Below are 12,570 nucleotides of genomic sequence, written 5' to 3'. Positions count from 1 at the left end.
AGTGTGACACACAAATGTTCCGGAAGTTTGTTCAGGCTGTACCAGCAGCGCATGCCCATATATTCTCCTTCATGGGATGTTTTGAAGGTTACGAAAGACCAACTGTACGTGAGGTAACTGTTAAAGCACGACAGTACGGAGACATCCTCTCTGATTCCCTTTACTTCCACACCTCAGCCGTTAAGAAAATGGTTGACAGGAAGTATAAGATGCCAAATGGAAGTAAACTCCAGACTCTTCCTAGAGACAACTGGTCACGTGTTGCAGCCATTAAGAAGAGACGTCCTGCTACGAGACAGCAGCAAGGAAGACAGGACTCACTGCGACGCCACCTGTGGTCTCTCTTGAAAAATCATTTTAGAGAGGACATGAGAGTCTGGGACAAGAAACCCACTGATATGCTCCAGTTACGTGTGCAAGAGCTTCTAAACAGAACAAAGCCAGGAGATGGTTCTTCCAAGAGGAAGGTTGCACCAGTCAACAACCAGGATGGTTCATCGAGCTCTAGTGCTCAACCCTAGGGATGCCCTGCCTCCAGCCAGGAGGAGGAGAGGGACAACCGAGTTTATTGGACTGTGTGGATTCGGTGGCCTGGCACATCAGAACCACAAAGATATAAAGCTTTGGTGGAAACTGGTGCACAGTGCACTCTAATGCCATCGAATCATAAAGGGACAAACCCTGTCACTATCTCTGGAGTGACAGGAGGTTCTCAACAACTGACTGTTGTGGAGGCCGGTGTGAGCCTCACTGGTAAGGAGTGGCAAACGCACCCTATAGTGACTGGCCCAGGTGCTCCGTGCATCCTTGGCATAGACTATCTCAGGAAAGGATACTTCCGTGACCCGAAAGGGTACCGGTGGGCCTTTGGTATAGCAGCTGTAGAGACTGAGGACACTGAACAGCTGCGTACTTTGTCTGGCCTTTCGGATGACCCTTCTGTAGTAGGGTTGCTGGAGGTTGAAGACCAACAGGTGCCAATTGCCACTTCAACAGTGCATAGACGACAGTATCGCACCAACAGAGACTCTGTGATCCCCATTCATAAGCTGATTCGGCAATTGGAAAGCCAAGGTGTGATTAGCAGGACTCATTCACCCTTCAACAGTCCTATCTGGCCAGTGCGAAAGCCTGATGGCGAGTGGAGGCTGACAGTGGACTATCGTGGCCTGAATGAGGTGACACCACCACTTAGTGCTGCTGTACTGGACATGCTAGAGCTTCAGTATGAGCTGGAGTCAAAAGCAGCTAGGTGGTATGCCACTATTGACATTGCTCATGCATTCTTCTCTATTCCCATAGCACCAGAGTGCAGGCCACAGTTTGCTTTCACCTGGAGGGGAGTCCAGTACACCTGGAATCGACTGCCCCAGGGGTGGAAACACAGCTCAGCCATTTGCCATGGACTGATCCATGCTGCACTGGAGAAGGGTGGAGCTCCAGAACACCTGCAGTACATTGATGACATCATTGTGTGGGGTGACACATCAGAAGAAGTTTTTGAGAAAGGTAAAAAGATCATCCAAATTCTTCTGGATGCTGGTTTTGCTGTAAAAAGAAGCAGGTCAAGGGACCTTCGCGAGAGATCCAGTTCCTGGGAATCAAGTGGCAAGATGGTCGTCGCCAGATCCCAATGGATGTGATTAACAAAGTAACAGCTATGGCCCCACCATCAACTAAAAAGGACACTCAAACCTTTTTAGGGACTGTTGGTTTCTGGAGAATGCATATTCCATGTTACAGTGAAATTGTGAAACCTCTCTATGAGGTGACCAGAAAGAAGAATGATTTCAAATGGGGTCCTGACCAACAGAAAGCTTTTGAGCAGATTAAAAAGGAGATTGTGCAGGCAATGGCCCTTGGACCGGTTCGAACAGGGCCAGACATCAAGAACGTGCTCTACACTGCAGCCGGACACAATGGACCCAACTGGAGCCTCTGGCAGAAGCACCAGGGGAAACTCGAGGTCGACCCCTGGGATTCTGGAGCCGGAGCTACAGAGGTTCCGAGGCCAACTACACAACAACTGAGAAGGAGATACTTGCAGCATATGAAGGAGTTAGAGCCGCTTCAGAAGTGATTGGCACTGAAGCACAGCTCTTTCTGGCGCCCAGGCTACCGGTGCTGAGATTCATGTTCCAGAATAACCTTTCTCCTGTCCATCATGTCACCGATGTGACTTGGAGTAAATGGACTGCTTTGATCACCCAAAGAGCCCGAATAGGGAAACCTAGTCGTCCAGGTATTGTGGAAGCAATTACAAACTGGCCAGAAGGCACCCACTTTGGAATGCCACCACAAGAAGTGGTGAGACGAGCTCAAGAAGCTCCACCATATGATCATCTACCAGAGACTGAGAAACAATTTGCTCTTTTCACCGATGGCTCCTGTCGTCTTGTAGGGAACCGCCGGAAGTGGAAAGCTGCCGTGTGGAGTCCTACACGACTGGTTGCACAAGCAGCTGAAGGAGAAGGTGAATCAAGTCAGTTTGCAGAGGTAAAAGCCATCCAGCTGGCTTTGGACATTGCTGAGCGAGAGGGGTGGCCGAGACTCTACCTCTACACTGACTCGTGGATGGCAGCAAATGCCTTGTGGGGTTGGCTAAAACAGTGGCAGCAGAACAACTGGCAGCGAAAGGGTAAACCTATTTGGGTTGCTGACCTGTGGAAAGACATTGCAGCTCGGATAGAGAAACTGGAGGTAAAAGTGCGTCATGTGGATGCACACGTGCCTCTGAGTCGAGCCACTGAGGAACATCGACACAACCAACGAGCAGATGAGGCTGCTCAAGTGTTCCAAGTAGACTTAGGTTGGGAACACAAGGGTGAGCTTTTTCTGGCTCGGTGGGCCCATGATGCTTCAGGTCATCAGGGCAGAGACGCAACATACAAATGGGCTCGTGACCGAGGGGTGGATCTAACCATGAGCGCTATTGCACAGGTGATCCATGACTGTGAGACATGTGCTGCAATTAAGCAGGCAAAACGGTTGAAACCTTCGTGGTATGAGGGGAGGTGGTCAAAATACAGATTTGGAGAGGCCTGGCAAGTTGACTACATCACACTTCCTCAGAGCCGCCAGGGTAAGCGCTATGTGCTTACAATGGTGGAAACAAGTACAGGATGGTTGGAGACATATCCTGTGCCTCATGCCACAGCCAGGAATACTGTTCTGGGTCTTGAGAAGCAAATTTTGTGGAGACATGGTACTCCAGAGAGAATTGAGTCAGACAATGGGACTCATTTCAAAAACCTCCTCCTTGGATTTGCGGAGGGTGGACTTCGGCTTGTTCAGGACAGTGGTTGAGACAGTCTCTTGGGAGACAGTCCTGAAGGGCAGAGGGGTCTAGGAAGGCTGGTAAAGGACTCATAACACACAGGAGCAACAACGTGGTATCTATGCAAAATGATTTGGAATCAGAGCAGACAAGTGCCACAGACATAGGAATAAGAAAGGTGCAATTACCCTGACACCAGACCTAACTACCATACAAAATGTCCAGTTGGGAAACTTTTGCTCACTCCCAACACTACATCATTGCAACAACTGAATACAACAGAGAATGTATAAAAGGGTAAATAGGAGGCTAGGGGGGAAACGATTGTTTTCCCTTGGTAGTGATTGTACAAAAAATTCTGGTGATCTACATATACTTCTATCAATGACATTTTAGAGAATTTGATGAAAAATTAGAAGAGAGCCTCGAACTAGAATGAACAGCTTACATCTCTTCACCCACAACTGTTCACATTAAGAATGTATTTATCATAGAATGGTTTGGGTTGAAAGGGCCCTTTGAAGGTCATCTAGTCCAACCCCCCTGCAGTGAGCAGTGACCTGTGTAATTAGGTCAAGTTTCTCAGAGCCTCATCAAGCCTGACCTGGAATGCCTCCAGGGATGGGGTTTCTACCACTTCTTTAGGCAACCTTGGCCAGTGTTTCACCACCCTCACAGTACAGAACTTCTTCCTAATGTTACTTTGTTTAGGCTTCAGAAAAAAATCTCCATATTTGCCTTTGGTGTTTTCAGCTGGCCTCCTCAGCACCAGCAAAGTTCTCCAGCACTCAGCATTGTCACAAAGACAGCATGTGTTTCTGCCCCATGCCCAGGTCCTTCGGTTGAGTATCAAATCTGGGACTAACTACACCACAGTTTTTAAGTCTGTAACACTGTCAGTTCTGTAAACATAATTTCAAATGTAAGCACACTTCATCATTGCTATCAGGAATTAGGTGATTACATCAGAGCACAATCTAATGAGACCATGGCATTTTCTGTTGTTCCTCCATAACACTGAACTTTTAAGAGCATCAGCTCCATCATTCATGTGCACTGTTGTCATTGCAACAAGAAGACAGGAAAAAGAATAGAAAACAACAAAAAAGTTTATTTTCTAAAAAAAAATAAAATATTTAGAGTACAGGAATGTAATTATTTCTCAAGCCAAAAATAAAAAAGGTTCTAAAGACCTTTTTAATCTACTATGATGGACGTTACCAATTTCCTAATATATCTATTAAAATCAACAACAAGGCCAAACAAATCAAGCATATATGTTCAGATATTGGTGCAATTTGTAGCAGTACAACACCAAAGTAGCATTACATTACAATCAGTAAAAAGGAAAATTGGCTTCACCCTGGCTCAAACCAGGACAATGGGTTATCCCTCTCCTGCAGCTGGCTGGAGGCAGGGCCCCTCTAACGTTGAGCATGGCATCCACAAGTAACACAGGGCTTTGTGTGGCGTGCTGGACTCTCCTCTGGGGTAGAGACCCACCTGCTTGGGCCAGCAGATACTTCCCGGGAGAGCCGAGCAGTCATCATGCTGGGACTGTTCTCTCTAGTGGCACCACCCTGCAGCTCCCGTGCTCTGGCACGCAGAACAGCAGTGGCTTTGCCGTCCCACCTGCTCGTGTCCTCACCATGTTCAGCAGAGGAGACCACAGAGAACCTCGTGTCTGATTCTGCATAACCTGAGCTGGTCTCCTTGGAGTGCCCCTGTTTCTGATGGCTGATACATGGTTCCATTCAGGAGAGGAATGGGTGGTTTGTGCCTCTCCAGTCTGGAGACCCTATCACCCAGCTTCTCACAGAGGTTTTTCCACTCCTCAGCTGTTTTTTCCACAGCTGAGACATGGGCATTTAGGGGGTTAGAGATACTGTCTGCATATTACCTAAGCTGGTTAGCAAATTCATGGACAGCTGGTGGTGTTTCAGCATTTCCCACAAAGACCCTTCCTCCCAACATGGTGGGATACATAGGAGGAGCACTCTGTGAGAGCCTCTTTAGCATGGGCTGACTGCATGGCAGCTCCTCAGGGCTTTCAGGTGTGTCCCCATTACCATAGATGACCTCCTGGACTGCCAGCTCTCTCAGACAGGTAATACCTCTTTCTATGGTGTCCACCTACTGGGGTGGCATCAGTGTCCTCCCTGTGGGGATACTGGCTTTTGACAGCCATCAAAAGGCAGTACCAGAGACTGAAAGGACCGTTTTTCCTGCCAACCATCTTATCAATGCCTGCATCTCTGGCTAAGGATCCCAACTGCAGAGCCTCCCTGCCCTCCAGATCGACCCCAGCAGCTCCCAGGCCATCCCACCCCAACAGCCTCCAAATCAGTGACTCATCCTCCCTGTGTGTAGGATCCTTTCCTCCATCCCGTGACTCCTTCCTGGGCAGGGATTTAACCCTGATCTCAGGCCCGAATCGCTGCCGTGTGCTGTTCCTGCCCCAGGCTGCCTCTCCCCTGGACCAGCGCCTGCCCCTGTCTCCCAGTCCTCATCCCTCCCCGGGCGGTCTGACTTCTCCCCGTGCTCTCTGCGCCTTGTTCCTGGAGCCCCCAGGGCTGGTTGGGACTGAGGGGAGCGGTGTCACGCGCTGCCGCAGGTCCCGCTGACCCCAGAGCAGCGCCGGGGGCGGCAGCAGCGGCAGGGGCCGTGGGGGCAGCAGCAGCGGGGGCAGCAGGAGGGGCCCTGGGGGGCTGGCAGCGGCAGGTTTCCTGCACCACTTCCCAACTGGAGCCAGCCCTGGCACACAGCAGGCACAGCCCTCATGCAAGCAGAAGGGAACAGCCATGCCTGGGGCCCCCAGGCTCGGGCACGGGGAACTGGCCAGAGAAAGGAGCAGAATCATTTCTCATAACACCCAAATCCTCAAGTCGCCCTTGAACTGCCCAAGCCAACCCTCAGCCCAGCTCCTCCCAGCAGCAACCACTGCTTGAACCAAATGAGAAAACAACTGAGGTGGCAAATAGGACATAAAACTATAAATCATTGTCTATTCCCCCCCTTCCACCCTCCCAAGGGAAGACAGAAGGATAAGGAAGAGACTTAAGGGCTGGAAACTGAAACAGGAATGAATTTACTGCAACGTGGGTAAGGAAATAACACATGGGGAAAGAACAGATCTATACACTTCTGTACTAATATGGACAAAACTGATCTTGCTGATGGCAAGAATGGGTGGGTGAGGGTCCCTTGCAGCAAGGCCACTTCAGGAGAGGGGTCCAGGGCTCCTCCCAGCACCTGGTGGAGTTGGATTCCAGAGAGCACCTGGTGAACTGAAGAATCCCCAGGCAGCAGCAGCAGCAGCAGCAGAAAGGAAGGAGGCAGAGGAAGGAAAGGGCCTGAGCTTCTGGTTCTCCTGCTTTTGTAGAGTATGACAGGAACAGGGGGAATATTGATCCATCCCTCTTCCGACCCTCCTGGGTCTTTCAGGGAGTTAAGGACCCTCTCTCTAGTTCCTCTTACAGGTGCTCAACACCAGGCCAGAATCACTCAAACCTAAACACCCCTGACCCAGGTGCCATTGCCTGCTCAGGACCGACCTTCCAGCCCATGAATCCTGCAGACAGAGGCAGGTGACAGCAAGCCCAGCCCTGAAGGCAGGCTGTGGCCACCAGCAGGAAACACTCCCAGGTGCAACAGGCTGACAAAACAGGACTCACAGCCCTGTGGGCAGAGATGGTGGCCAGCAGCTGGGACAGGCTGGTGGCCCTTGGTTCAAGGAAGCACATCCCTCAGCTGCATCCAGGTGGTTTCCAGGGGACGTTGCTGTCAACATGGAGTGACCTGGAGACACTGTCTGTCCTACAGACCCTCACAGCCCCCCAGGAAGAGCTGGGGGGTTGTGCTCACTGGGGTTCATCTCACCACCCGCACATGATGCTCATGCTCAGGTCTTGTCTGCACAGGGCAAACAGGGACTCCTGCCCTTGCTGACAATGTGTCCCTGTGGGAGGGACAAGCAATCTCTGTCAGCTGTGGTGAGAGGCCAGTGCTGGGGAGGCTGGTTGTTCTGGCTGCTGAGTGACAATGGCCCTGGGGCAGCTTTCCTGGGCTGCCCAGTGAAGACAGAGCAGAGCCTGCCCTGCTGGTTGCTCCTGCCTGTCCCAGGAGCCTGGCTGGGCCAGGAACACGCCGCTGTGCCCCCACCCTGCACACTCACACACTGGAGCTGTTCCCTGCTGCTTTCCTCTCGGGGACTCTGCCCAGCCCAGCTCTTCCCCAGCTCTCCCAGCTCCACCTCTCCCTGCAGCCCAGTCTGGGCAGGCCCTGCAGAATGAAAGGAGGAAATGGAGCTCAGGGGCAGGGACTCTCCATCTGGCAGGCTCAGCAGATCAGCAGCTCAGGAAGCCGACAGCCCCAGGGCCAGCCCTGCTCCCTCCCTCCAACCTCCCATCTCTCTCCTCCAGGCTCCTCCTGGCCTCCCCAGAGCTCAGAGTGAGTCCAGAGGAGGCCACAGAGATGATCCGAGGGCTGGAGCAGCTCTGCTCTGGAGACAGTCTGAGAGAGCTGAGGTTGATCAACCTGGAGAAGAGAAGGCTCCAGAGAGACCTTAGAGCACCTGCCAGGGGGCTCCAGGAAGGCTGGAGAGGGACTTTATTTCAGGGCCATGCAGTGACAGAATGAGAAGGGAAGAGTTCCAAACTGAAAAGAGAGATTGGGATTACACTTGAGGAAGAAATTCTTTCCTGTGAGGGTGGTGAGAGACTGGTGCAGGTTTCCTAGAGAAGCTGTTGCTGCCCCAACCCTGGAAGTGTTCCAGGGCAAGTGGGATGGATCTTGGAGAAACCTGATCTAGTGGGAGGTGTTGCTGTCCATGCAGGACAATAGAACTAGATGATCTTCAAGGTCCCTTCCACCCCAACCCACTCTATGACTCTGTGCAATGCAGGTCAGTGGCAGTGTCTCTCTGGCTGGCATGCTCAGGAGATCCTGGTGCCAGGCAGCCTGCAACCCTGGGAAAGTGGGAAGGGAACAGCTTGGATATGCCCTGGTGCTGGTGCTCCCTGGCAGTGCTGTTGTGCAGCCCTTACCCTGCCCCTCTGCACAGAGGCTCTGAGAAGGTCTCCAAGGAAGGATCTCTGAGTGGCTGGAAGGTCTGGATTCTGTTTAAACACACAGAGAGCACGGCTCCTGATTTACACAGTCTCTGGGTCAGACACAAGCTGGACAGACACAGAATTAGAAAAGGCACAATTACTGACATTCCTTTCTGGACAACATTAGACAAAGAAAAACAGAGCAACAAAAACTCTGTGAAGGTGATAATGAAACCCCAGAAAAATAAGCAAAGATGGGCAGGACATACAATGAGAAATATCAGCAGTGATTTGCACAAGAAGACAACTAGGTGAGCACTTCAGAAAAACCTCCAGTCACCAGTTTCTGCACAGCATCCTGGAGCTGCTGGTTCCTCATGCTGTAGATGAGGGGGTTCAGTGCTGGAGGCACCACTGAGTACAGAACTGCCACCACCAGGTCCAGGGATGGGGAGGAGATGGAGGGGGGCTTCAGGTAGGCAAAGATGGCAGTGCTGATGACCAGGGAGACCACGGCCAGGTGAGGGAGGCAGGTGGAAAAGGCTTTGTGCCTTCCCTGCTGAGAGGGGATCCTCAGCACAGCCCTGAAGATCTGCACATAGGACACCACCATGAAGACAAAACAGCCAAATGCTAAGAAGACACTAACCACAAGAAGCCCAAGTTCCCTGAGGTAGGAGTGTGAGCAGGAGAGCTTGAGGATCTGGGGGATTTCACAGAAGAACTGTCCCAGGGCATTGCCCTGGCAGAGGGGCAGTGAAAATGTACTGGCTGTGTGCAGCAGAGCATTGAGAAACCCAGAGGCCCAGGCAGCTGCTGCCATGTGGACACAAGCTCTGCTGCCCAGGAGGGTCCCGTAGTGCAGGGGTCTGCAGATGGCCACGTAGCGGTCATAGCACATGATGGTGAGGAGATACAACTCTGCTGAGAGGAAGAAGAAAAAGAACAAGAGCTGTGCAGCACATGCAGAGTAGGAGATGGCCCTGGTGTCCCAGAGGGAATTGGCCATGGCTTTGGGGAGGGTGGTGGAGATGCAGCCCAGGTCGAGGAGGGAGAGGTTGAGCAGGAAGAAGTACATGGGGGTGTGGAGGTGGTGGTCCCAGGCGATGGTGGTGATGATGAGGCCGTTGCCCAGGAGGGCAGCCAGGTAGATGCCCAGGAAGAGCCAGAAGTGCAGGAGCTGCAGCTCCCGCCTGTCTGCGAATGCCAGGAGGAGGAACTGGCTGATGGAGCTGCTGTTGGACATCCCAGCCCTTTCCTCATGAGCTGCTGCCAGAGGAGGAAAGCACACTCACAAGTCAGGACAGCCCTGAGCAAATCTCTTCCCATTCCCTCCCTTCACACCCCAGCACCTGAAAACAGACATTGTCTCCTTTTTTACAGAAGACTCCTCCATCTCCCTGGCTGGAGCTCTGGTCTGTGCTGGCCAAGTGTGCTGTGAGGAGCTGAGCTCCCAAGGAGCTCTCCCTGCTCCACAGCAGGGGGGAGCTGGGAAAAGTATGTCAGCTTCAAAAATACCCTCTTTTCCTCATCTGTGATCCACTTGTGCATATTCCTGTAGGAGAACCTCCACGAAACTCCTACAGCTGTGGTGCCACCAGCAGAGCTGGCTGGTCCCAAGCCCTCCAGCCCAGCATGTCCAGAGAAGCTCAGCTGGGCTGGGCCCAGCGGTTTTGCTGCCCTGGCCACAGCTGCCTGAGAGCTCCTGCAGAATCGGTGTCTGAGCTGCACCTTAGACACCCTTGTCCTTAGGGAGCCTGAGGGGAAGGGCAAGGACAGCACAGGCAGCAGGGCCAGATGGAGAAATGCCCCGATGCTCCCAGAGAGGGAGGACAGGCACCCTGAGGTGGCACTTGGACGCTTCTCCTCCGCAGGGATCAAGCTGCTAAGCAGGTGACTCAGGCTGAGATCCCAGTGCCTTGGAGCCAGGAGCTCTGCTGTGGAGCAGAGGAGACCAAGGGCTTGCTGCGGGGAAGGGACCTGACTGCAGCTGCTCCTGCTGGAAGCTGTCCCCACCTCTCCTCCCTGGCCCTGCTCACAGCCCCATCCCACCCAGCCTGTGCTCAGCTCTGCCCTGCAGAGCCCTCCTGGCAGCAGGACCCTGCCCAGGGGCAGCTCTGTGCTGGCCACTCCTGAAGAGGAGACCAGATCAGCCCTGGGGAGAGCACAGAGCTGAGGGCAGTGCTTCCTGCAGGCAGAGGAAAGGCTGAAGGCACTTTCTCAGGGGCCTTGACAAACCTGCTCCTCTCTCCCTGCAAAGCTGCAGGAGTCTGGGTCTCCTGTCCAAGCCAGCAGCTCCAGGACTGGTTCCTCCCCCCCGCACAGAGGGGCATGCAAAGAGACACTCACCATGCCCAGGGCTGTGAAGATGTCTCCTTCAGCAGCTCTCAGCCCTCCTGCCCCTCCTGCCTGCCTTTATCCTCTCTCCCTGCCTGGCTCCTCTCCCCTGCTGCCTGCAGGCAGTGCCCTCAGCCCCTGCTGGGGCTCCTCTCCACAAGGCAGGCTCAGCTGCACACTCCCAACTTTCTGCAGCATTAATGGGTCCCAGGGAGGACCATTACCAGGAAAGGCTGCACAGGGGCTGCTTAGAGCAGGAACCTGGAAGCACTCATGGCAGGCAGGGAAAGGCCATGGCAAGGTGGCTCTGATGAGCAGTGAAGCTGAAGAAACCTCTCCAGAAGCCAGAGTCAGGTGCAAACTCCAGAGTTTCTGGCAGTGTGAAGGGGTCCCACTGAGGGACATCCCTGACAAAGCTGCCTGGGCTCTGGTGAGAGCAGGAACCTGGAGGCCCTGCTGACAGGCAGGCAAAGGCAAGGACAAGATGGCTCTGAGCTGGAGTCAGCCTGGCTGGGGGAGATGATTCCAAGGTGCAAGCCCTGACCCAGAGGCCCTGGGAGAAGAGATCCTGCCCCTCACACGTTGCTCAGGGCTCTGCCCGGGCACTGGGATGTGGGGATGTGCAGTGCCTGGAGCAGGACTAGGAGACACTCTTTCTCAGGCTCACAGGCTGTGATGAGGAGCCCATGGAGTCCTGCTGCTCTCATGAGAAGGTGTCTCCTCGTAGGCAGCAGCTGCAGAGAGAAGCTCCACAGCCCAGGAGATCAAGACCTGGGCTGGGGGCTCTCAGCCATGGCTGTGCCCCCAGCTGTCCCCACCACAGGCTGTCCTACAGTGTCTGACTCCTGCAGCTCTTTCCCTGCAGGCTGTGGACATCCCCCTGCTTCCCAAACTGGCCACCCATGGTGATGTCATGGCCATACATCCCATTTAAGGCTCTACTGCCCCATTGTGATGTCATGGCCATACATCCCATATAAGGCCATATGAGGTACTGAGACCTGAACCAAAGAGGACCTCTAGAGGAATCTCACAACCCAGCACTATATATAGATGTATGTTTTAATGACAATCTCTAACTATCTGGTGCAACACTTACTGTGTAGCTGTAACCAGCAGACAGATCTCTCTTTATTTAGAGGCACGCTGCAAGGCCATGAAACCAGACATCTGGCCTTGGGGAGACAGATGTGGTTCAAGCCAAAATAGGGAGAGATACCACCCACCCACCCCCCTTTGGCCCAGCCAGTCACTAGACTGGTTTTGAAATGAGTCCCATGGTCTGACTCAAGTCTTCCTGGAAGGACCATCTCCTTCATTCCTTCTATTTAGCAGCCCTTGTACACGTCTCAGGAGAACAGCAGTGGGTTTATTGTCTCAGGTTCTCGTGTCCTCTTTATTAGATCACACTAGAGAGACCACAGGTGGCATCCAAGTGGGTCCTGCCTCTCTTGCTGCTGTCTCCTAGCAGGACGTGTCCCCTTCATGGCTGCAGCACCAGCCTTCCCATCTCTCAGGCATCTTGTTCCTTCCCTCAGTCATTTCTTCCATGGCTGAGGTGTGGAACTGATGGGGATCAGAGATCATGTCTCCATGCTGTCGTGCTTTGAAAGCCACTTCACTCACAGTTGGTCTTTTGTAGTAATCAAACCATCCCATGAAGGAGAACATCTGGGCATGTGCTGCTGGCACAGCCTGCACAGACCTCTGGAGCATTTGTGTGTCACCCAGAATGTCACCAGGATCTGTAACCCCTTGTTATCATAGATCACCTCTGGCACAGCCAGTTCTCTCAGACACGTGATGTCTCTCTCAAGAGTGGCTGTTCTGCTTCGGCGCCAGTCGATGTCACCCTTGTGGGGTTATCTCTGCCATCTTGCTCTACCATCCACAGAACATTCTAAA

At 53.0% G+C, this 12,570-nt stretch overlaps 1 protein-coding gene across 1 annotated transcript; it reads right to left on the bottom strand.

Annotated features, from left to right (window-relative positions):
- Positions 1 to 8,635: 8,635 nt before the first annotated feature.
- Positions 8,636 to 9,556, bottom strand: LOC127396222 (olfactory receptor 14J1-like; the record flags this gene model as incomplete). Its single annotated transcript, XM_051643843.1, has 1 exon — positions 8,636 to 9,556. A coding segment is annotated over one exon (921 nt), but the record flags the coding sequence as incomplete, so codon positions are not given.
- Positions 9,557 to 12,570: the final 3,014 nt, after the last annotated feature.

This window comes from Apus apus, unplaced genomic scaffold, assembly GCF_020740795.1.
Source record: "Apus apus isolate bApuApu2 unplaced genomic scaffold, bApuApu2.pri.cur manual_scaffold_34_ctg1, whole genome shotgun sequence".
NCBI classification, from domain to species: domain Eukaryota; kingdom Metazoa; phylum Chordata; class Aves; order Apodiformes; family Apodidae; genus Apus; species Apus apus.
Note: the sequence above shows the minus strand (reverse complement) of the source record. Positions and strands in the feature narration are given on the sequence as shown.